At 39.1% G+C, this 23128-nt stretch overlaps 1 protein-coding gene across 1 annotated transcript in view; it reads right to left on the reverse strand.

Moving 5' to 3' along the window:
* The window catches only part of LOC116506705 (ephrin type-B receptor 5-like), a 182524-nt gene that overhangs the window by 8052 nt on the left and 151344 nt on the right, over window positions 1-23128 (reverse strand). Inside the window, 9 exon segments of the mRNA XM_032214573.1 lie at window positions 400-593; window positions 717-866; window positions 1389-1604; window positions 8839-9086; window positions 11643-11762; window positions 11848-11903; window positions 14188-14302; window positions 14477-14639; window positions 16093-16217. Of these exon segments, the coding sequence (XP_032070464.1) occupies window positions 400-593; window positions 717-866; window positions 1389-1604; window positions 8839-9086; window positions 11643-11762; window positions 11848-11903; window positions 14188-14302; window positions 14477-14639; window positions 16093-16217 (1387 nt within the window).

Consider the following 23128-nt stretch of genomic DNA (forward strand, 5'->3'; position numbering starts at 1 on the left):
AGCTGTCAAGCAGGGCGACCAATAAGAGTGCTTAGGGCAGCCCGCGCTCAGCCAGCTACACCTTAGCTAATCAGGCGTGGCTGAGCTGTTGCCGGCTGTCAATCGTAAGTCGAGGACTTGCAGCTGGTCGTACGTTGAGGACTTAGCAGGGCGGGCGAAAAATGGCTTTTAAAAAGGCTGAACTCAGCTGGTCAGCGCGCACATGCACACTGGCCAGCTGATTGGGCAACACCTCTCGTGCCCTGAGAAATGGCTCCGCATGCCACCTGTGGCACACGTGCCATAGGTTCGCCATCCTGGACCTAGAAGGTGTGCTTGATTTCTAAATTTCAAAACACAGCTCTTCTATCATTCCCTCCAATTTGTGGATTAACCACTTCCCTGATGCTCCCTTCCTACCTGCTATTTCCTGTGCCAGTTGCTTTGAGAGCGGATGGTTTGCGAATCATCTTGTCCAGGGCATTGACTATCTGCTCAAATTTGGGCCTCTGGACCCGTTCTTTTTGCCAACAATCCAACATCAGCAGGTGCAAAACAGTAGGGCAGTCTGGAGGTGGTGGAAGACGGTAATCCTGGTCGATAGCATTGATTACCTACAACAAAGGAAGAAAAGCATAAGGACATGCTCCCAGTGGCATATATATGAATGCTATCCAAAAAGTAAATATCTAGTTCAAAGCATGTACTTCTAGTGTTTGGACCACATTAAAACTTACATCCTGATTGGACATGTCCCAGTAGGGCCTCTCTCCGTAGGACATGACTTCCCACATTACAATGCCATAGCTCCAGACATCACTTGAGGATGTAAATTTGCGGTACTGGATAGCTTCTGGAGCTGTCCAACGAATGGGAATCTTGCCACCCTATAGTTGTAAAGGAAAAGAAGAGCAGTATGCATCAGACAGCTCTCAGTTCAAAATAGATCCTCTGGAATCAAGTCAGTTCTTAGATTTTTAAAAATAAGCTAATAGAGCAGAAAGAGAGTCCTAGTGATAGAACTGAAATTTTTACAGAGTGCATTCCAAAACAATGGCAGTTTCATTATATAAAACTTGCGACAATCAAAAGAAAGGCTATATTTGCTGTCTTGAATTTTTATAAAAATAATTAAGGTATAAATTAAAAAAGTAAATGCCATTAAACTGTACCTAATTCCTCAGTATAAAGAGAAACAAATCATATTTTTTACTTTATTTAGATGACTGATAACTTTAGTAGAGAGACTCAGAGATGCTCTGCTCAGAGTCCCCTGAACCACGAGACGGGTGGCAAATAAATTTGATAAATTAAAATAAGACAACATGAAATATAACACAGTACAAACACAGAATCCTGCCTGATTATTAGAGATTTGTGAAAAAGTATTTTCTCATATAAGAACTTACCAAGGCCCCAGTGTAGGTTGGGTTTGAAGCATCATCTTCTAAGAATCTTGACAAGCCAAAATCTGACACTTTGCAAACCAAGTTGCTGTTGACCAGGATATTACGGGCAGCTAAATCCCGGTGAACATAATTCATATCTGAGAGATAACGCATTCCAGCTGCTATGCCCCGCAGCATGCCAACCAGCTGCAACATGCTGAACTGACCCTCCTTTTGCTGTAAGTTACAAACAAGAAAGAAGAGCTTCTATGACACATTAGTATATAAATGTTTTCTAATTTCTCACCTGCATCAGTAGTTTGACAATTCCAAAGCAGGCTGAATAAGATGATACTGAATAATTACAGCTGGATGCAAGATTCAATTGCACCTGACATGTGTTATAGGAAAAGACCTAAGAACCTATTAGCTTTTCTGAATTTACCACTTCCAGTCTAGTTCTTTCTAAAGTGCAATATTTATGCTTGGCTTTTGCAGGGAGAACTTCTTGTTTTTCTCTATGAAAAAAAAAAATCACCATCACAGTGCAGCATTAATTCAATCCTGATCTCTGTCTGATGGGCTTTCTGTTTGGAAAGTGTATTTTGGGATCAATCTCTAGAGTGTGACAGCTCAAAACCAGGCATACCAACTTCAGTGGAAATTGGATAAAGATGCTAGAAGGGAAAAAAAGATTAGCAAATAAATACAACAATATGGAAGCTTCAGGAATCATAAAGAGCTGGAGATACTAAGAGATTATATTACACTATATACGGTATATTGAAAGCAGTGAAAAGATAAACAGTTTAGAGACTTTACAGAGGTAAAGTCTGAACAGATAAAAAACCTGGTGTGTTTAGCAATGTTGTCAAATTAAACATATTGGAAGTAATTAATATCTTCAATAAAAAGGGGGCCACTCAAAAGGAAATAACTTATGAGTCGAAGAATTTCGATCCATAAGTAAATACAAAGGCTTTATATGCTTTGCAAATATTTCAGAAGTAATTGAAACCTTGGAGGAATACTGCATTTCAATAACATCGGCATCACATTGGATTTAGAAAGCCACCAAAATAAATGACTCTAGGCAACACCAAGTATTAAAACATCATTAAAAAATCGAAATACAAATCTATGCAATTCAAGAAAACCTCCTGCTGCGGTAAAACATGCATTAACTTTAATGAGTAGATTCCTTCAAGCCGCTGCATTTTTTTTCAGGCTCTCACAGAAAAAAGAATTTGGCTGATTCAATTAGTAGTAGAGAAGCGATGTGCTTGAGCAAGATCCAAAGCACTTTACCAACTCCAGTATGATGTTACTTCTGAAGCCAACATCCATATGCAGTACATGATCTCTAAATGTTTTGGAAATGAGTTATTGAAGAAAAATGATGAGATGCCACCCACATCTCCATGACCGCCATGGGTGGAATGAACCAAGAGACTTTGGGAATAACAGCATTTGCAATTTCATGCCTTCCTACCCCTGGCCTGATTTTCCCACTCCTTCAATTAGGAACTTGTATCCAGCTATTATATTTCCTGCATTAAAAGCTGCAAAGCGCATCTGGAGGATGCTGAGACAGTTGTATAACTTTTGACCCTTATTTCCATGAGAAGCTGATGCTCCAGGAAAACCCTAGTTTGAAAACTTTTTTTTTTTTTTGAAATCATAGGCAAATAGGAATATGAAAACTCTGGATCCTTTTATTGTCAACTGGATTTTTAAATCATGAGTAATTGCAAAAGTACTTTAGATTGCCTAAATTGGCAGAATAGAAGTATATTCAATTAAAGCATCTCTTCATTTGGCAATCTGATTCAGGTGCATTAGCAGCTTCTAAAACACATGAATTAATGTGGAATTTTGAAACCTGTTTCTACACCATTAAAAAAATGCATTCTTGTTTCCACAACTCATTGATAAACAAAACCTACACTGGCCTTCATGAGAAGGAGACCAAAAAAGTCACTAGTAGAACTAGATTTCTAATCTTATAAGAACAGAAGACCTTCAGGCTATAAAATTTATTTTGAGAACTTGGAATATTATTGAGATCTGATATAAGAGGTAATATGCCCAGTGAGATCAATAAAATGTCTGAATAAAAGAAAAACAATGTAAATCTGAAATTTTATTACATTTTAAATGAAATGGTTCAATTTCAGTGGTTCTAGCTCTAATCAGAACTAAATTTCTGTCCAATTCATCAGGTTTAGTCAGTCATTTAATTTTAATTAAATTAATTTATGTTTAAAAACAGATGAGGTAATAGAACATTTTAGAACCATCTAAAAAGCTAATGCTAACTCTGAAGTTTCCATTTTTAATATTCATCTTCCAATATACAAAAGCTACTGCATTTAAAAATATTATTGAGACATAAAGTGGTTTAATCTATAGCAGTTTGCAAACTTTGATAATAACATCAAAAAGATCTATTACAGGATATGTATTCCCGATTATGTACAGTAACAGTTAATTATTGGGAGATTCTGAATTAATATTACTATGAACATTATATGAATGCCTATGCATACAAAAAACAAATTATAAAGGATTAAATATAACTTGACTAAAATTTATCCATGCTGTAAAATTAAGGACTTTATCTTTTGTAATAGATTATGGTATGAATAATCTTTTAAAATATTATTGCCTGATTTTATTGTAAGGACATTTGACTACCTCTTTGAGTAATTGGGACAAACAATATACAGGATATATAATATTTTAATAGAGTTTACTGATTCTCTGAATCTTTCAGTTAAGAAAGAATTAATATCTTGATAGAAACTGGTGGTCCATATAGATAAGGTTCAACAAGAATACACTGAAAATAGTCTAATGGTGAATTTAATATTGTTGTTGTTGTTTGTTGTTTATTAGTTTTGTATGCCGCCCACTCCCGAAGGACTCCGGGTGGCTCACAATAAACAGGGAAAGGGAAATAAATAAGACAATACAAAGAATTTAAAAATGCACAACATTCACAATTGAGGCGGGGCTGGATATTTCAACAACCCCCAGCCTGTCGGAACAGCCAGGACTTGGTAGCTTTATGGAAGGCCGGGAGGGTAGTAAGAGTCCAGATCTCCATGGGGAGCTCATTCCAGAGGGCCGACGCATTAACAGAGAAGGCTCTGCCCCGGGGGGTTGCCAGCCAACATTGGCTGGCCGATGGAACCCGGAGAATGCCAAGCCTGTGAGATCGAATCGGTCTTTGGGAGATAATTGGCCGGAGGCGGTCTCTCAGGTACCCAGGTCCGATGCCATGCAGGGCTTTATAAGTAACGACTAGCACCTTGAAGCGTGTCCAGAGACCAATGGGTAGCCAGTGCAGCTCGCGGAGGATAGGTGTAACGTGGGTGTACCTGGGTGCACCCACAATCGCTCGCGCGGCTGCATTCTGGACTAGCTGAAGTCTTCGAACACTTTTCAAGGGCAGCCCCATGTACAGCGCGTTACAGTAATCCAGTCTTGAGGTGACGAAGGCATGAGTGACTATCTGAAGTGCCTCCCAGTCCAGGTAGGGTCGCAATTGGTGCACCAGGTGAACCTGGGCAAAGACCCCCCTGGTCACAGCCGACAAATGGTGATCTAAAGTCAGCTGTGGGTCCAGGAGGACTCCCAAATTGCGAACCCTCTCTGAGGGGCGTATAATTTCACCCCCCAGCCTAAGAGATGGAATAGTTTGCCAATCTTTGGGAGGGAACATCAATAGCCATTCAGTCTTGTCGGGATTGAGCGCAAGCTTGTTCGTTCCCATCCAGACCCTAACAGCCTCCAAATACATTCATACTTCTAAAACACATTAGAATTTGGGAATATTAATAAATGTTAAAATTATGTGTATCACAGTACTCAAAACTTAAATGATATTGTAAAAACTGTAGTATGGGCGCACCTCATACAGAGATTAGGAATCTGAGCAGATTCTTTAGTGACATGCAAAAGGATAACAACAAAGATAATAGATGCTAATATGCTTTTTGGTTTGGATCTCAAGAAAATTGCTCATTGTGTAGTGCCTTTTAAGTTGATGGAACAAATAACTAACTTGGTATCTGGGACTGTGTGTGCATGCATATCTTTATATGCTTGATCCCAAGAGGAAAAACATTTATTTTGATCTTGTTGTGGCAACTATATCAAAGAGAACAAAACACTTAAGCAATAATAATTCATCCACTGCTGGATGAATGTCTAAGAAACATTTGGGATAATTTATTATGATAAAAAACCAATTTGTAAATTAGAGTATGATTAGGGATGCATATAATCATCTTAATTTATTCTGTTTTGAAACTACAGATAAACAACAAATTATTATGTTATTCATTGTCTATGATTTCGATAAGTTTGTTTTGTATAATTCTTAATTAATTTAATAAGGTAACACATTATGAATGCTTACTATGCATTGTTGAATATTTAATATTGTAAGACACTGACTTCGTCTTTCCCTACATCTGGAAATCTTATTCAACAATTCCTTTGATTTCTGAGTTTTTGTTAATGATCCTACCAATATTAAAGTAAATTTTAAAACTATAAAAATGCCACAACAGATGCAAGCATAGAAAATTGAGTTCAGTTTCTTTAGAAGCATATGTTCATTTTTAAATGAATATATTCACCAGAATGTATAGAAGATTATATCTTCTGTGCTTGCATATGAACTCCAGAGTACAGGTCTGTATACATATCACACCATCCCTTTTCAGAGTAAGCAATATTATGCAAAGTGCAGAAAAGGAATAAGAAAAATAAGTCAATGAAATTAAATCCATTGAACAAGGAAAGAAAGAAAAATAAACTAAATCTAGATTATAACAAAATCATTCATTCATATGTATTTCTCCATACCATGCCAACCTTGCCAACCATGGTTGATTTTACAGCAGTGAATCATTGCTTTGTATGTTGCCTTTTGTGTTTTAAAATTCTTGCCTCTTTGTTTGGGGTGACTGCAATACTCCATCCAGTCGTGATTTCTCGTTCTGCCTCTTGACCCATTCAGTCTTCCTTTCTTTTTTTTTTCTTTTTCAATTTGATCCTCATTCATTCTCTTCATATAAACACACCTACGCACTCATTTCATATTTGTCACTTGCTTTTGTATTCAATCCATGTGCATTTCAGCTTCGGTTCGCTCTAGTCCCTAACTATATCCCCACTGCATTCAAGTTACTTTTATTATCTTCTGACATTACCAACTCTCATTTTCATATAACAAAGGAAAAGAATGATTATACATAATCATTTTTTACTTTTGGAGAGAAACATTCCTTCCAATATATACCACCCATTGTCTTTTTTCAAATTTCTCCTTTCAATTCCCCATATTTAGTAAGTACAATATTTTATATACAGAATTCATCTGCTTCTTCTAGGTTTTTGCCATTTGTGTATAACCTAAAACACTCCATCCTTCCTTGTCAAACACAATCACTTGGTACAATCACAATACATGGTACCGCAAGGAGAGACTCTTAACATTTACAGCAAGTAATTTTATCTTATCATAACATAGCATAAATATATAACCAAACATAAACTTCATACAAAAGCCTATAAGTGTTTACATCCTCAACCAACACCTCTCCAATGATCCAATACCATAAGCATATCCATAAATATATTATGCAAAGACGGAAATATGGTACATTTTTTGTTTTATTCCCTGCTTAGTGCTGAAGCCTACCATGCTTCCAAGGACAGTACATAACGCTTCCATTATATACTGCCCTTATCATATTCAGCAACAACCTTCAACTGCAGCCTCATAGAAATGTCTCAAATTTTCATTTATCATTTCTCTTCATAACCAAACATACAATAAACATATTCACATTCATATATTTCTCAATGACTTGCTAAAGAGCAAATATCTGGTCTCCCTTCCAAACTTAAAGCTGCAAATGTTACCTCTCCTAGCCCTTCATTAGAATTCTGCCAACACCTTGCCAGGCATATTTAACAACTCAAACCCAATATAATTTGTACATTCACTCTTGTTTCCATTCCCTTTGCATAGGGAACTCATATCAGCACTCTTTCAAATGTCAAGTAGAGATGCATCCTTCACATCTGCTTTACACAAATCATTCAGCCACTTCACAAGCAAATCACATCTCAATTTTAACATTTCTTCAGGTAAACTATCTACAATTTTGTAGCCCTACCATTTTTCAACATTTCTTACAGCATAATTTATTTTAAACTGAATATATGCCTAAACACATATTCCAAATAAAGAGAACTTTTTCAAAGCAGATTCCCATCACCATCTCTGTTTTGAGGCTCTGAAGAATCCAGCCACTTTTCTGTACTGCACTGTAATTTCCCTCCTTATCATATTCTTTCAAGCACATTGAACCATTTTCACCCAAACCAATCTCTGATTCTTCCTATCACTTGAGTATACCATGCCACTGTCATTAACCTATGACTTCCTGTTTTCATACTCCCACCACAGCCTAGAAGACACCAATGCTCTGCTCCTATATAAAAATAGGTCCCCTTTTTTCAATTATAGCTATTGATTGGTTGAGAAATATCTCTTGGTTATGATTGAATCACATTCCTTCAACTGATATTTCCTGCTTCTTTCCAGGGAAGGGCTTTGTATGCTTCATGTTTTGCTGATTCGTAATTTCTTTGTTTAAATTATTGTGAGCCACCCAGAACCATTGAGAGCAGCATACAAGTTTAATATATTATAGTTGGTTGTACAGTCAGACACAGTTTTAGACTGGGATTGTCATTTCTGTCTACCTATTAAGTCTTTCTGAAGGACCTGGGATAGGGCAGGTGTTGTCATTTTGATGGTATAAAAGTATCATTTCAGGATGTAAGCTATTCCAGGTAAAGCTGCCTTTTGCAATTGACTGTTGATGATTTTATCAATATCGGTGGTATTCAGGTGGGGCTACAGATGTTTTGCAATTGCACCCAAGGTGCCTAATTGTACTGGTGCTATCTTTGCTTTCTCTTGCCACTGTCATTCTACTTCTATTTGGAGGTCTTTATATTTTGTGATTTTTCTTTTTATTCTATTAGTTCTCTCCAGGTATTACAATACAAGAACTAGTAGGACGACAAAATGAAGACGCTAAAGTGCTCTGGGACTTTAACATTCAAACAGAGAAGCATCTGCCACACAACACATCACAGTTAACAACTGTTGATAAGAAAAACAAAAAGTCTGGATAATATATTATTAGAGTTGGGCATATAGTCACCCACATGCTCAGACTGGATTATGGGATTTTTATCCACTTATAAAGTATAATAATTATTATTATTACTATTCACGTGTATATCAGCCCTACAGATGCATTCCTTACAAATGCTCAAAAGTAACTTAAATACATGAATAGTAATAAATATAGTAGATGTAAAATGAAAGAGGGGAAGTGAAGCAGGCAAGGAAAGTGGGGAACTGAGATGGTCATACCCGGAGGAAGGAATCCAGAGAACCATTCTCCATGAATTCGGTGACAATCATGACGGGACGGCTCTTGGTGACCACACCTTCAAGGCGAATGACATTTGGGTGCTCAAACTGTCCCATGATGCTGGCCTCACTTAGGAACTCCCGCCGCTGCTCATCGGTGTAACCGGCCTTCAGGGTTTTAATAGCCACCATGTATTCACGCTTCCCTGGAGGCTTCAGGCGGCCAAAACACACCTCTCCAAATTCTCCTGCCAGGAGTAATGGATGGAAAAGACACCACATCAGCCAGAGGAGGAACTTGTCCTTGCATAATTTAAATGCAGAGGGAAATAAGGCTTTGGGTCCTGCTGCTTTGAGAACCAAGCATTTCATCACTTTCTGGAGTTCGTTTCATTGGTAAGGTTACTATAATGCCCGGGATCAAATCAGGCAACACAATTCCCTCTTTTGTCTTTGACACAGATTTTGACAAACTCCAAAGTTTTGAACTTCGACACAGAATTCTTTTATTTTTATTTATTTATTTTTATTTTATTTGGTTTGTCAAGCATGTATGAGAAAACAAGTATAAGTATGAATATAACATATAAACATATAAGTATAAGCAGGTATAAGTATATACATAAGAAATGAATACAAATAAATGGGAACAGTAGGACAAGGATGGAAGGCACGCTGGTGCGCTTATGCACACCCCCTTACAGTCCTCTCAGGAATGGGATTGGGTCCACGATAGACAGTTTAAGGTTAAAGTTTTGTGGGTTTGAGGATGTAACAAACAGAGTCAGGTACTGCATTCTAGGCATTGACTACTCTGTTGCTGAAGTCATATTTTCTGCAATCAAGTTTGGAGAGGTTTACTTTGAGCTTGTATATATTGTTTGCCCATGTACTATTACAGTTGAAGCTGAAGTAGTCATTGACAGGTAGGATGTTGTAGTAGACAATTTTGTGTATTAAGCTTAGGTCAGACTGTAGGCAGTATATATAGTTCTAGGTTGTCCAGATCCAAAATTTCAAGCCGAGTGGCATAAGGTATTCTATTGCAAGCAGAGAAGTGGATTGTGGTTCAGTCTTCCAAGTCTCAGCTGAACAATCTAAATACTTCCACAATTTATACAATCGTTGGTCTGCTCCATCTGAGAAAGTTTTTTTTTAAATGAAACATGATAACTTTAAGATGGGTGGATTTCAATTCCCAAATTCCCGAACCAGCATCGCTGGGGAAATGCTGAGAGTGGAAGTCCATCTATCTTAAAGCTGTCAAGTTTGAAAAACATCAGTCTAAGAACTCCAGCAGCAATTTGCCTGGGGGGAAAAAAACCCAGAATCAAACTAACAAATACACACAAAAAGCAAAACTCTTTCTTGAACAAAAGAGAAGCTAGAGTAGATTAGGAGCCTTGTGCCATTCACAAGCAAAGAATATCAGAGAATAAGAAGAGCTCAGTCTTGAGCTTCATCCTCCACCAATTTTTATTTATTTGTTTATTTATATCCTGTCTTTATTGTTTTCACAAATAATTCCAGGCAGCAAACATATCCAACAGATGCTCCTCCTCCTATTTTCCTCACAACAACAACCCTGTGAGGTGCGGTGAGGTGAGGTGAGCGGAGAGTGACTGGTCCAAGGTCACCTAGTTTTCTTTCATGGCTAAGGTGAGACTTGAACTCAGAGTCTCCTGCTTTCTAGCCTGCAGACTTAACCACTACACCAAACTCACCAAGAATACCTGGCTTTTACATGGAGTTATTTCTTATCCCTGTATACATTTCTTATATAATACTGCTTTCTTTTTTCTTCCTGTAACTCACTCTGTCCTTTGTAATTCTGGTCATTGTATATATTTTGCATTGGTGTGGGATTACATCATGAGGAAATTCCCATCCTATTTTGGCAGCAGGTGTGAACTGAATAAAATTCTGCCCCTTCTTAAATAATGGGTAAGGGCTGGATGGAAAGAATAGCTGCATCCCCCCATTGTTGCACAGTTCTAGAGATGTGCAGAGCTTCAGAGTTAAGGGGGGGAATGCTACATTGGGGGGTGGAGCAATCCCAGGAAAATATGCAGTTAAATTAACAAGCTCTCAGCAGGGTGCCACAAGGCCTTTGAAGCCAGCACGAAAGAGCTGTCAGTGCCTCCTTACCTCAAAGATATATTTTCCTGAGATATATGAGAGCTGAGGAAAAGACATATTTTTATAATAGTTTTATTAAAGATTACAGGTACAACAGTAAAAACTAATACAAACTGGAAAAGCAGAAGAATCAAAAGAAGAAGTTGAAGAGGCAGAAAAGAAAGAAAAAAGGGAAGACTACAAAGAGAAATGGAAAGGAAAGAAAAACAAAAATACAGCAAATTAAAAAAATGGACATCCAAAAATATTTTTAAGGAGGCACCAAACATGTACAACCCATCTACTTTGAAGCATCTTTGGTTTTGGATTTGAAGCACAGCACATTGTTACACACTACTTTTCTTAGAATGTACCCATTTTTTAATTTCTCCAACACCTAAGATGAAGCCTGCATGGTGAAGATGTTGTAATGCCACTTGAGTGAAGTTCTATTAGACATTAAAAAAAAAACTTTGGCAAAAATAGATAAATGGGAAGAACCCCTGACAATTGGGTGGACCCTTGTGAACATCAATAAGCTGTAACTAAACTAAAATGAGTATGCTTAAACTGCAGGTTCACAACGAGAAATTTGAGGCTCCAAGTGAGAACAAGTGTACTGAAAAATAGGGGTTAAGGAGCAAATAAGATAGGAGAGATTAAATGAGAAAATATTATTTCATTACCTGATCCAATGACTTCCTCTATCTTGACAAATGATACATCAATTTCCTTGGCAAATTCCCGAATGGCTTCATTGGGGTCTTCATAGGTAGAAGGGTCAATGTAATATTTGACCCCAAGGCCTGGAGGGAGACCACAGACTCCAGAGTCAGTAATGAGCTTGAGAGAAGAGGCAGCTAAAGAAAGAGGAGATTCTCAATCACCTACCCCGAGTGCTTATGTACTGTTGCAGGCGATCTGTGTATGGAGTTTCTCGTCTCTTACTGTGGAAGAAGAAAACAGAAGGAAAACTAAGATAGGATGATCTTCTTAGATGCATCAGGTCCAAAGGACTCTTCTAGAGCTATGAAAAAGGGGCAGGCAAAAGCAGTCAAAATTATGTTGGATGTTGGGAAAATAATCATGGGGTTTTACTTGAAGGCGGAAGATCACAAATATCCAATCATTCTATGTCTGCTCGTAAGTTATGCATATTAAGTATAACTTCCTTTCAAGTATAAAGGAGTCAGAAGGAATGTAGAATGTAGAAAATTACTCATGGTGAGGATAGACTAGAAAGAGAAAACATTGTTCTTCTTTTTTATGATAGCTAAATCTGAACCTCAAATGACTGATTCAGAAATACTTTTATCTGTGTATATAATAGTTAATAGTTAAAAACACAAATAAAAAGGACCAATAAAATATCAGCATAGTATTTTTTCAGCCTTAGCAGAAAGTTGCACTAAATGACCATTTGATCATCCAATGCTGTGACCATAAAATATGCCATTGGTTTAGGGGAGCATTGTTGGAAATTGTAATACTGGAAATAATAACTCTCATATTCCTTTATTCAAAGTTCTTTGAATTTTTATTGAAAAGCAGTTTTTAATAAAACCCTAAAGCAGTTTTCAATAAGGATGGAGGAAATACCGAGGAACAATAAAGTATATAGTACAAACTTAATATCGGCTACTCTGATCTGAGCTCTTACGATGTTCTTAAGTAAGTACTGAATGGACACTTATGCAGCGACACTATATAATGACAATGACACTGGCAATTCTATTGGGTGTTTATCTGATAATCTGATGTAACATAGGCTCAGTTTGTGCACTTCTTACTATTTGTTTTGATACACAGAAACACATATCCATTTATAAAGACAATTTATGCCCATATTCCCAAAAGATGCTAAAAGGGGAGCCCAGGACTATTTATTTGGTGACAAGAGTTTATGATACACCTCTAAAAGTTGCATTTTGAGTAAGATTTTCAATACATTGGGCAGAGTACCAAGTAAGGATATGAAATGGATTTGACTGAAACTCCTTTGTGCTTTTAATAGCCTTTAGATTACATGAATAATTATGTTTAGTTTTGAGATTTGGTGATTAAACAAAAAAATAGTAACAAATTTCAATTGAAGTTGGAATGAAGATTGAAGCTACAGACTCAAAGATTCCTTTCAAATAGCTTGTTTATTTGATATTTTAAAGAAGTTTTAAACTGATCTATAACAGAGATATGGATTTTTATTTTTATTTTATTTGGCCAAGGGAGAAATTCCTGGGGGAATCTTTTGGAGATACTTGCTAATAGTGGGTAGGCTTGAAAAAAGTAGTGACTGGGGAACCCATTATTTTTCTGACACTCTTTTTATTCTCTTTTTGATCACCACTTCTGTCTTACCAAGTGGCAGATTGCTAGGTAAAGGTGAGACAACTCTTACCAGAAATCTAAACTGATTACTTGGAAGGGCTGTTTGAAATTAAATTGGGGACTAAACCTAGAGGTTGCCTGCCTCTGAATTATAGTGGAGGTGTTTCTTTTTCAGGCTTGGAGTCACATGACTGGTGATGTCACAAAGCAAGTGGGGTTGGCCAAACATCCATTATCAATGTGTGGGTCTAGGGGTTATAGTAGCAATAGTTTTGCACAGGCGTATCCATTTATTCTTTTATCCCCAAAACAGAAAAATGTAGCTCATTTGGAGGAAAGGGTAATGCTTAAGAGTGTTCTGGATGCTTTAAACCTCAGCAAAGCTTAATAGATTATTTCCATTATTTCACATTCCTCTTTCCCCCAAAACATTAAAAAGGGGTCCAAAGGTTTGTGCCATGGCATTGTGGAACTGCAAATGGGTTGCCAATAGCAGCCTACAGATTGTCTACCCTTGTTTACAGTTTCCTAAACATATTAGTGGAAAGAGTATGTCTACAATTGAGGACATATTGACCAAAGTTGCTCTTCTAGATCTATAATCTACAATCCTGACTCTATCACATTTCTCCAGCTATAAGGTGTGAATATGAGGTCAAAAGGGAAGGTATGCCCTCCACAAATATTATATCTGGTTTCCAACTATCATCCTTGTATAATATGTAAGTTGTAGATGAAATGTGAGAAAAAAAATAGCAGACCATATCTCCCAATAGAGGTCTAGGACATAATAGGATTCCGGTTTGAAAGCAGATTTCCAAAATCATGCTATACTCCCTTACCTGGGAGTAGTTTTGTGTTGAATCCACAATATCTTTACGAGGATGAAAGCAGAACACCCACCTTTTAAAGACAATAGCCAGGATGGCAATGGCAGCAATTACCATGAAGGCCAAGCCACCCAATGCTGAGCCTACAATAAGTGGCAATCGATCCTGCACCATCTCAGAGCGCTCACCTGTCAAAGAAGGAAGGGAGTCTGTTATCTTCTTATATACAGTCTATATTGTTGCGAATCCCTCTAATACAGTCTTAACATTTGAACACACTCTTCCAAAATGTTGTTAAGAGCTCTGCAACCTCAGAATATTGATAAATCTAAATTTGGAAACTAAGAAGAAGTATCACTTACCTCCTACAAGAGTCTGGAAATACATCTTTCCACTGTATGGCCCATAACCCACTGCTGTCCGGGCTCGTACTTGAAAAGCATAGATCTTCCCTGGGCTTAGACTGGAGATGGTGGCCATATTAGTTTCACTGGTTAAGGTGAATGAAGTGTCCTCATCTTCTGACTAGGAATCAATATAGGTTGATTAATAGACAATAGCAATAGCAGTAGACTTATATACCGCTTCATAGGGCTTTCAGCCCTCTCTAAGCGGTTTACAGAGAGTCAGCATATTGCCCCCAACAATCTGGGTCCTCATTTTACCCACCTCGGAAGGATGGAAGGCTGAGTCAACCCTGAGCCAGTGAGATTTGAACTGCTGAACTGCTGATCTAGCAGTAGCCTGCAGTGCTGCATTTAACCACTGCGCCACCTTGGCTCTAGACTGTCACTTCTTCAACCTCAGCAATACTCTATTTCTCAGATACATCCACATTTTTGTTATTTAATCAAGTTCCCTTCTGCCCAAACTCCTGAACTAATCATTCAAATTACCTAGGTAAAGGTAAAGGCTCTCCTCACACATATGTGCTAGTTGTTCCTGACACTAGGGAGCAGTGCTCATCTCCATTTCAAAGCTGAAGAGCCAGGCTGTCCGAAGATGTCTCCGAGATCATGTGGCCGGCATGACTAAATGCCGAAGGCACACGGAACACTGTTATCTTCCCACCAAAGGTGGTTCCTATTTTTCTACTTGTATTTTTACATGCTTTCGAACTGCTCGGTTGGCAGAAGCTGAGACAAGTAATGGGAGCTACTACTTTAGCTCACTCACACGGTGCTAGGGATTTGAACCACCGAACTGCTGACCTTTCTGATTGACAAGCTCAGCATCTTAGCCACTGATCCACTGTGTCCCTTTCAAATTACCTACTTCTGCCTTTATTCTTGATGATGGATAGTTAAAGGCACAATAAAAATGTTTTGCATGTTCCAAGGATGGCTTCCCTGACTCACTCTTTTGGCAATGTTGAACTCTTTCATAACATATGGCTTCCAATAAACTCTAAGACTTTTTCTTGTTATAACTATTTTCCACCCCATCCTGGCAACATGAAAACCCTGAAATGAAAATGTGGTGGGCAAAAATAACAATACAGCTCTTTTCCATCACACTAGTGGCCCATTCAGGAAATGAAATTTTTCTGGTCTAGAAGCTACAGAATTTTATCCTCCCCATGTGGGTCCTTTCTGCTTTGTTTATCTCTGGAATGATGCAAGATGAGATCCTGTGGTAGTGGCAGCTTCCCAACCGTTTTAGTAATATAAAAGGGTAGCATGCTCACCTCCTAAACAGGAGAAGAAAAATTAGGGGAAGTCTATTCCAGAATCTTCAATTGATTTTAAAGTCCCATGTTTACTCCAAAACAACCTGACAACTGTAGGTTTCTATGGCTGCTGAGAACTTAGTAGGTGAAATACAACTTTTCTGGACTAATCCTAGTTTCTTGATACGGCACTGCAACAGTTGCACTTATTAAAATTTATTGTGTAAACTTGCTGTAGATGGTAAAACTGGAACAGAAACCAAAACTCAAATTCTAATTTTTAAGTCTGCCCCCGCCCCCCCAGTTTACCTTGTCAAAATAGCGCAGTTGATAGTCCAAGATGATTCCATTTGGCTGATCAGGCTGTGGCCAGGACAAAGTGATACTGCTTGGGGTGCGACTCACCTGATGCATCATAGGGACAGCAGAAGGGACTGCAGTAAAAAGAAGAAGAAATCGGAAACTGTTTTACTATTAGGGGTACTACGAAGAATTCCAGCTTGCCAAAGCTATTGTCACCCTGCCTGTTTGCAACACAATTGCCACACGCTAGGATGAACTGCTTTTCTAAGGTTTGGATCCTGACTGGAAGACTTTAGTGGAACTCAAGATTGCATTTGGTGTGCCAGAGGGCAAAGCTGGCTGTGCCTGCTGCTGCTCCATTGTGAAAAATGACAGGCAAGGCAAAGAAGCAAAGAACATAATTATTTGGCAAAGCAGAAATATTCCTGCCCTCTTTGATTCAAAGTCCTCCTTTGGAGAATTTGCTCCTTCTTTCTGAAACTACAAACTGGCAGTCCTACCTCTAAACTGCACAACACATAGGATTGTAAGTGTATTTGCTAGGGTACAAACTTGTAGGCAATTTTAACATTAGCAAACTCTGCAAAAAGTGTGCAACTAATCCATGGGGGTGTAGGCCATGCTGAAAGATCTCTGATATATCTTTAATCAATGGATTCTAATCAGTAGACCAAAGCGATTCAAATAGAGGGTGGCCTTGACAGTCGTGGTCTACTATTACGTGCGTGGCAACTAAGGCATTTGAGGGATGGGCCTCTCTTGTTAACCTCCATAAGGAAGAGCGATTGAATTTACCGTGGTTGTCATATTGCAGTTTTACTATGTACATACTTAAGTCAATAGTGTAACTCTTTCTGGGGACTCCTAAAATATCCCGGATTGTTTTAAGAAGCTGGGCTGACCCTTTACAGAATTGCCACTCATACATTTCTGGATGCCTGAAAATATTGCAGGACTGTGGGAACTTCCACACATGAGGCTTAGAGTGCTTTTCACAGGCTATTTATGTGAATGTCAGATCCTTCTCAAAGTGGAATATTTAAACCAGAAAGCAAGCCATTTGTAATTCAAATGCACACTTTGGCCAATGGAAGGTTTACATTCACATTAAAACCAATTCATGGAGAGAGAGAGAAAAGCTCTAAGACTCTTGCATGAATATATCTATTGTTAATTTGAAGAGGCTTTGAAGGATTTAGCTGTCTTGTATCTATTCTTTCTTGTTCTTCCTTTACTGTATATTTTTAATATTTGGTTTTATTTTTATTTACTTTACAATGTTTTACGCCATTCAATTATAAAACATGCAGGTGATGAGAGGTGGTACAGTAAATCTGCCAGGCAAAATTCCTGAGCTTAAGAATCCCAGGTGCAAACTGCTTTCTCAGTTTGTAATTTATTGTTTCATTAAATGCAACCTCTTAATGTGGCATGTATTGCAAGCAATATGAAATTATCTATCACCTTTATGTACTACCCTTTCTCCTAGGAGCTCAGCTTGATGTAAGTCTGTCTCCTCCTCCTTCCCCACCATTTATGAAAATGATGTTCAGACCTTCAAGAGCCTCCTAAGAAAATGTTCAGTCACCAATCTTTTATCCATCTGTTGTAGCCTACCAGTGGCCAGAAGAACAGGCGGTAGAGTTGGACAGTGTGGAGGTTGTGGAGGAACATGGGCCTCTGGGGAAGGCTCTGGAATCTGGGGAAGGCTCTGATGAGAGCTCTACATCAGATGCAGAGAGGGAGCCAGGGCTGTCTGACAGTTATCAGCTGCCTTCAGAGTCAGACATCAGTGAGGCAGACAAACAGCTGGAGCCTGTTCCCAATATGCGCATGTATAGAGTTGCCAGACAAAGGGAACAGCTAAGGAACAAGGGTCAACTTGGCAGTAAAGCCACATGTGGACGATGAATGGCCCCTCCCATAGGGAATAAAGGAGGAGCAAAAGGCGAGGGGTGTTTGCAGGAGACAATTAGCTCACTCCTGAATTCTTGCCAAGTATTGTGGGGTCTGAAAGATATTGGCCTGGCCGCTCTCCAAGCTTAATAAAGGTTGATAATTGTGATCTTGAAAGACTGTGGGCCAGGACTTTGCTGGAGGGGAATTCATTGTAAATTAAATAAAAGGGGTTTATCGGGAAGAGGACTCGGCTTCATGCTGCTGGAGAAGCCTAGGTCAGAACACCACCTTAGTCATTGTGAAATATAACCGATGCAATTTAAAGTGGCTATCTTCCAGTCCTCCCATATGTTATTTCTTCCTGAGAATCTTCCACTTTTTCCTAATTTATATTTCTGTCCAACTGACTCTAGTTCTCCTTCTGATATTCATGGCTGTTTTCCTCTGGGAGAGCTCATGTTAAATGTTCCTGGCGGTTGGACCAGGAAGAAAATCATGCCAGGTTTGTGGTGGTTTCAGAGAAACTAGAAGTTAATCTGAAGGCCCTGGTATGAGGGTTTAGTTTTCAGATCAGGTGAACATAAAAGGGGGATTGTGATTTCTTCTCTGTAGAATCTATCCTATGCTGAAATAATGAATGGCATAGTACTGAAATGGTAATAAACATTCTTTTTCTCACTCCCTGAAAAGTCGTAATCCCTGCCTGATCCAGCCGTATTCTCTGTGCAGTCAAATTACATTTTGTTCACTGGCTGAAAGGGCGCTGAAAAGTAAGAACTTGGGTTTGTTTGTTAATTATCTACTTCTAGTAATATATTAGAAAAAGAAAAAGAGGTTTTCAGCAAAAAGATAGCACAGTTTCTCAGCTTCTTTCTGAATGTAAATATAAATAGTTCACACATCCCAAGCACAGGGGAAAGGGTGGGAAAGCGTACAACATTGCATTCTTGTCATCTTACAGAAAGCATGGTCTTGACATTCAAAGTATAGATTTTTTTTTTTAAGAAAGGCCATCCCATGCATGATTTTTATTTTTTATATTTTTCAGGAAATCCTTTCCCTAATGAATAATCTGAATAGACGTCCTGTACATTTAACCTGAATCCTCATAAAAGAGCCTATATTTCATAATATAGTCCTAATAAAATTGCTAGCCAGACTTATTGGAGATTTTGTTCTAAAAATCCACGAATCTAACACTCCTAAATAGCAAAGTCCACCCTTCCCCCATGTTATGTTAAATTTCCAAGAAACAGAGGATTCCATGGAGTGGTGGCTTACCACCACTGAACTAACATTTACTTGTAAGAAGTAATATGAGAAGGCCAAATATAGAACCACTGCAGAAAAAGAAATTACAACGTTCCAGTGTTTTGGGGAAAATCTTACATACAATTCTGCAGCTTGAAATCAATAAAGCTGTTGCATGATTAAGATTAAAGTTAGTTTAAGTAGCAAACTTGGAACAATGTGAAACCTGTGAACACCTGGCCCAATAGGTAAATCTGACAAGGCAGCAAAATCAACAAAGGTGCTTGTTTTCTTCTCCGTGCTAACAAACATAAAAGGAGTAAGTATAAGTTTTTTGTTTTCTTTTCTTCAGATGAATAAGATGAATTTATTCAGAAGGAAAGAAATCAAAGAGGCTTTAACCAGCTTATGCAAGCATGAACCAGTTTCAAATAATATAAATCAAGTTAAAAACAAACAAAATACTGAAATGTTTCATGCACTTCTTGTTTTTTATTCTTCATCTTGACAAGAATGCTTTTATCTACTATTTTTATAAAACGTACACCATTTTTCAAAGGTATGAAGATATATAAAAACATTCTTGATCCAAGGAGTTTATTATTTGTGACATACTGGATTAATTCATTTTAATATAGGTACTTGGAGCTTGGTGTGAAAACGACCAAGATATTTTCTTCCCTGTCCTCATATTTTTCTGAATTTGTTTTTATAAACAAATGAGCAGATATACTGTAATACTTTGTTTTAAAACTGGTAATTACTTTGCAGTTCTGGTCTGTAAACAGCTTATATAATATAATATACAGTATAAAATGAAGGTTTACTGTGAAACAGATAGTGAAATAAATAAATGTAAATTATACTTAAATTTTAAAATGTAACAGTAACATCAAGTAAAGTGGAATGGAGTAAGTCTACCTAAAATTTCCACTGATTATATATGGTGTCACATCTGTATGAATGTTTTGCTGGGATGCTTATGTGTAAAAGAAATTAAAAAGCTCTGTAATAAATGTTAATGCTTATGCACATTATAAATGCAGATATACTGGCAAATGTCATTTTATACTTTTTCAGAAACAGCTTGGTTCCTATAAAAATCATCACATTCAATTTTTTTTTTAAAATGAAGTTCAGATTTCTACCTTCTCATTTCTATATAAAATGTATCTTTAATCCTTTTATGTATGACATGTGACAGGAATGATACTTCTTTTTAAAAATAAAAACTGTTGTGTATTGAAGAAAGTCCTCGCTGTTACGAATGACAGCTCGGAAGCAGCCAGGTGCGTCTTAGCCAATCAGACGTGCCTGTCAGTTGCCGAGCTGTCATCAGCGCGAGCTGTAACACGAGCCAGGTGATTGCAGTATAAAAGGCAAGCCGTTTAAACAGTTAACTGTCTTGTTAAAGCAACAACCTTGTTGATTGCTCTATTGTTTCAGCTGTTCCTGCAGCCGCCCAGCCGGCTTCATTTAATACATTGTTGCGAGTTTTGTTACACTACTTCAGCTACTGAATAAAAGGTTACAGTGTTTTAAAGGACCTGCCTGGTTTTTTCAGTTATAATACTGGCGACGAAGACTGGGGACCTGTAACCTGAAGAAAATCAACTGCAATTTTCTTCTCTCAGTTGTTTAGAGTTCTCCTCACCGTCATGGCTGGTATGCCTACTTTTGCACCTTTTGGAGTCGGAGGTGAGACTTGGGAAGCATTCCTGGAAAGGTTTGAGTGCTTCCTGATCGCAAATAACCGCCAGGGTTATTCTCAAGCGCGAAAGTGCGGATTTTTTCTTACAGCTTGCGGTCCGGAAATGTTTGCAACTGCAAGGTCTTTTGCCGCCCCAAGAGCGGTTTATGACCTCTCGTGGCAAGAGCTCACAGATGGGCTTCAGGCTTACTATGCCCCTACCCCCTCCCAAATAGCAAGACGTTTTGCTTACCGCAGGCGCGTCCAAAAGCCTGCAGAGAATGTCAATCAGTTTTTGCAAGCTTTAAGAGTTGCTGCAGCACAGTGCGATTTCCCTGACTTAGAGGCTAATCTTGCAGAACAATTTGTCTGTGGATTAAAAGACATTTTCCTCAGACGCCGGCTTTTGGGCAAGCCTAAAGTCACGTTAGTTTATGCCATAGATGAGGCTCGTGCTGCGGAGTTGGCAGATTCATCATCCAGCGAGATAGAACGTTACCTCGCGCAGATGACAGTTGCTGGCAGTTTACCAACGGGTCAAGCCTCAACTGCCTTGGTTCCTCCTCCACTACAACAGCCAACGTACATCACCAATTTAATTGATGAGCTTGCCCCTCTTCCAGACTATTTACTTAATTTACAGGTGGACAGGATTGGGGCACAGCCCCGCAGACAGCAACCGCGTCAGCAGCAGTCTATCAGCCGTCCATTTTCTAATTCAAATGCCTGTTTTAGCTGCGGTGGTCCGCATGCCAGGGCTTCCTGCCCCTTTAAGGCTGCAGAGTGCCGCCGTTGCGGGAAAAAAGGACATTTGGCCAAAGTTTGTAGAGCTGCTCAGCCTGCTACAGCTGCATCGTCTGCTCCTCCACCTCCTTATGGGGCAGCTGCTTCAAACAGAAGTCCTCAGCCCCGCGCATCTGCTCAGCGACAGGATAATTGCTTCAACGTCAAGCAAGCTGGCCTGCCACTTCCTGATGTCTCCATCAATTCTTCCTCAGAGGGTACGAACAAGATCATTGTCACTCCATTGATCGAAGGTCAACCTTGCAACATGGAAGTAGACTCTGGAGCTTCCAAATCCTTGTTATCGTGGGACAAATTTTCTCTTTTGTGCCCCCATGTTAAACGCTGTCACCTTTCTCCTCCTGACTCTATCTTAAAGGACTATCAGGGGTCTAGCATTTCTATTGTTGGTTCCTATAATGTCAGAGTTTCTTATGGGCAGCATTGTACAACTTTGCCTGTTTTAATTGTGCTTAAGCCCTTGCCATCCATTCTAGGTTTGGATTGGTTCAGCCCACTGGGTCTCTCAATACATGGAATTCATTCCATGACAGACACTTCTGCTGATGTGGCATTAGTTTTGTCAGATTACGCTGACATTTTTGATGGCCAGCTGGGCCGGTACAAGGGTAACCCTATCTCTCTCAACTTGGATCCCCAGGTTGCTCCCATCAGACTGAAGGCCCGCAGGGTGCCTTTTGCTTTAAGGCCCAAGGTTGAAGCCGAGCTCGACAAGCTCGTGGCACAGGGCATACTGGAGCCAGTCGACCATTCACCGTGGGAGACCCCAATTGTCATTCCAGTGAAGCCCGACGGCTCCATTAGGGTCTGTGCCGACTACAAATCCACCATCAACCTCGCCTTGCAAGCAAACCCATATCCAGTCCCTGTTGTACAACATCTGCTCCATTCCCTGGGGCAGGGTTGTATTTTTGCCAAACTGGATATGGCGCAAGCCTACCAGCAGCTTCCTGTGGATGACGATGCGGCGGCTGCCCAAACCATCGTCACCCACCGGGGGGCTTTCCGTTGTCGCCGCCTACAATTTGGCATATCCGTTGCCCCGGGGATTTTCCAGAGTCTCATGGAGCGGTTGCTCCATGGGCTTCCAGGAGTGGTACCATATTTTGATGACGTCCTGATCGCTGCAAACAGCCGATCAGACCTCATCAAAGTTCTAAGGAAAGTCCTCGACCGTTTCAGGGGCGCGGGACTTAAATTGAAACGCAGCAAGTGTTTCTTTGCTGTTCCCCAAGTGGAATTTCTGGGCTTCACAATTGACGCCCAGGGAATTCACCCTACCCCTTCAAAATTGGCAGCTATCAGGGACGCACCTGCTCCAACTTCCAAGGCGCAGTTACAATCGTTCCTGGGGCTTTTAAATTTTTATGCACCTTTCATTCCACACAAGGCATCACT

Source organism: Thamnophis elegans, chromosome 3 (genome assembly GCF_009769535.1).
Source record: "Thamnophis elegans isolate rThaEle1 chromosome 3, rThaEle1.pri, whole genome shotgun sequence".
Taxonomy (NCBI): Eukaryota; Metazoa; Chordata; class Lepidosauria; order Squamata; family Colubridae; genus Thamnophis; species Thamnophis elegans.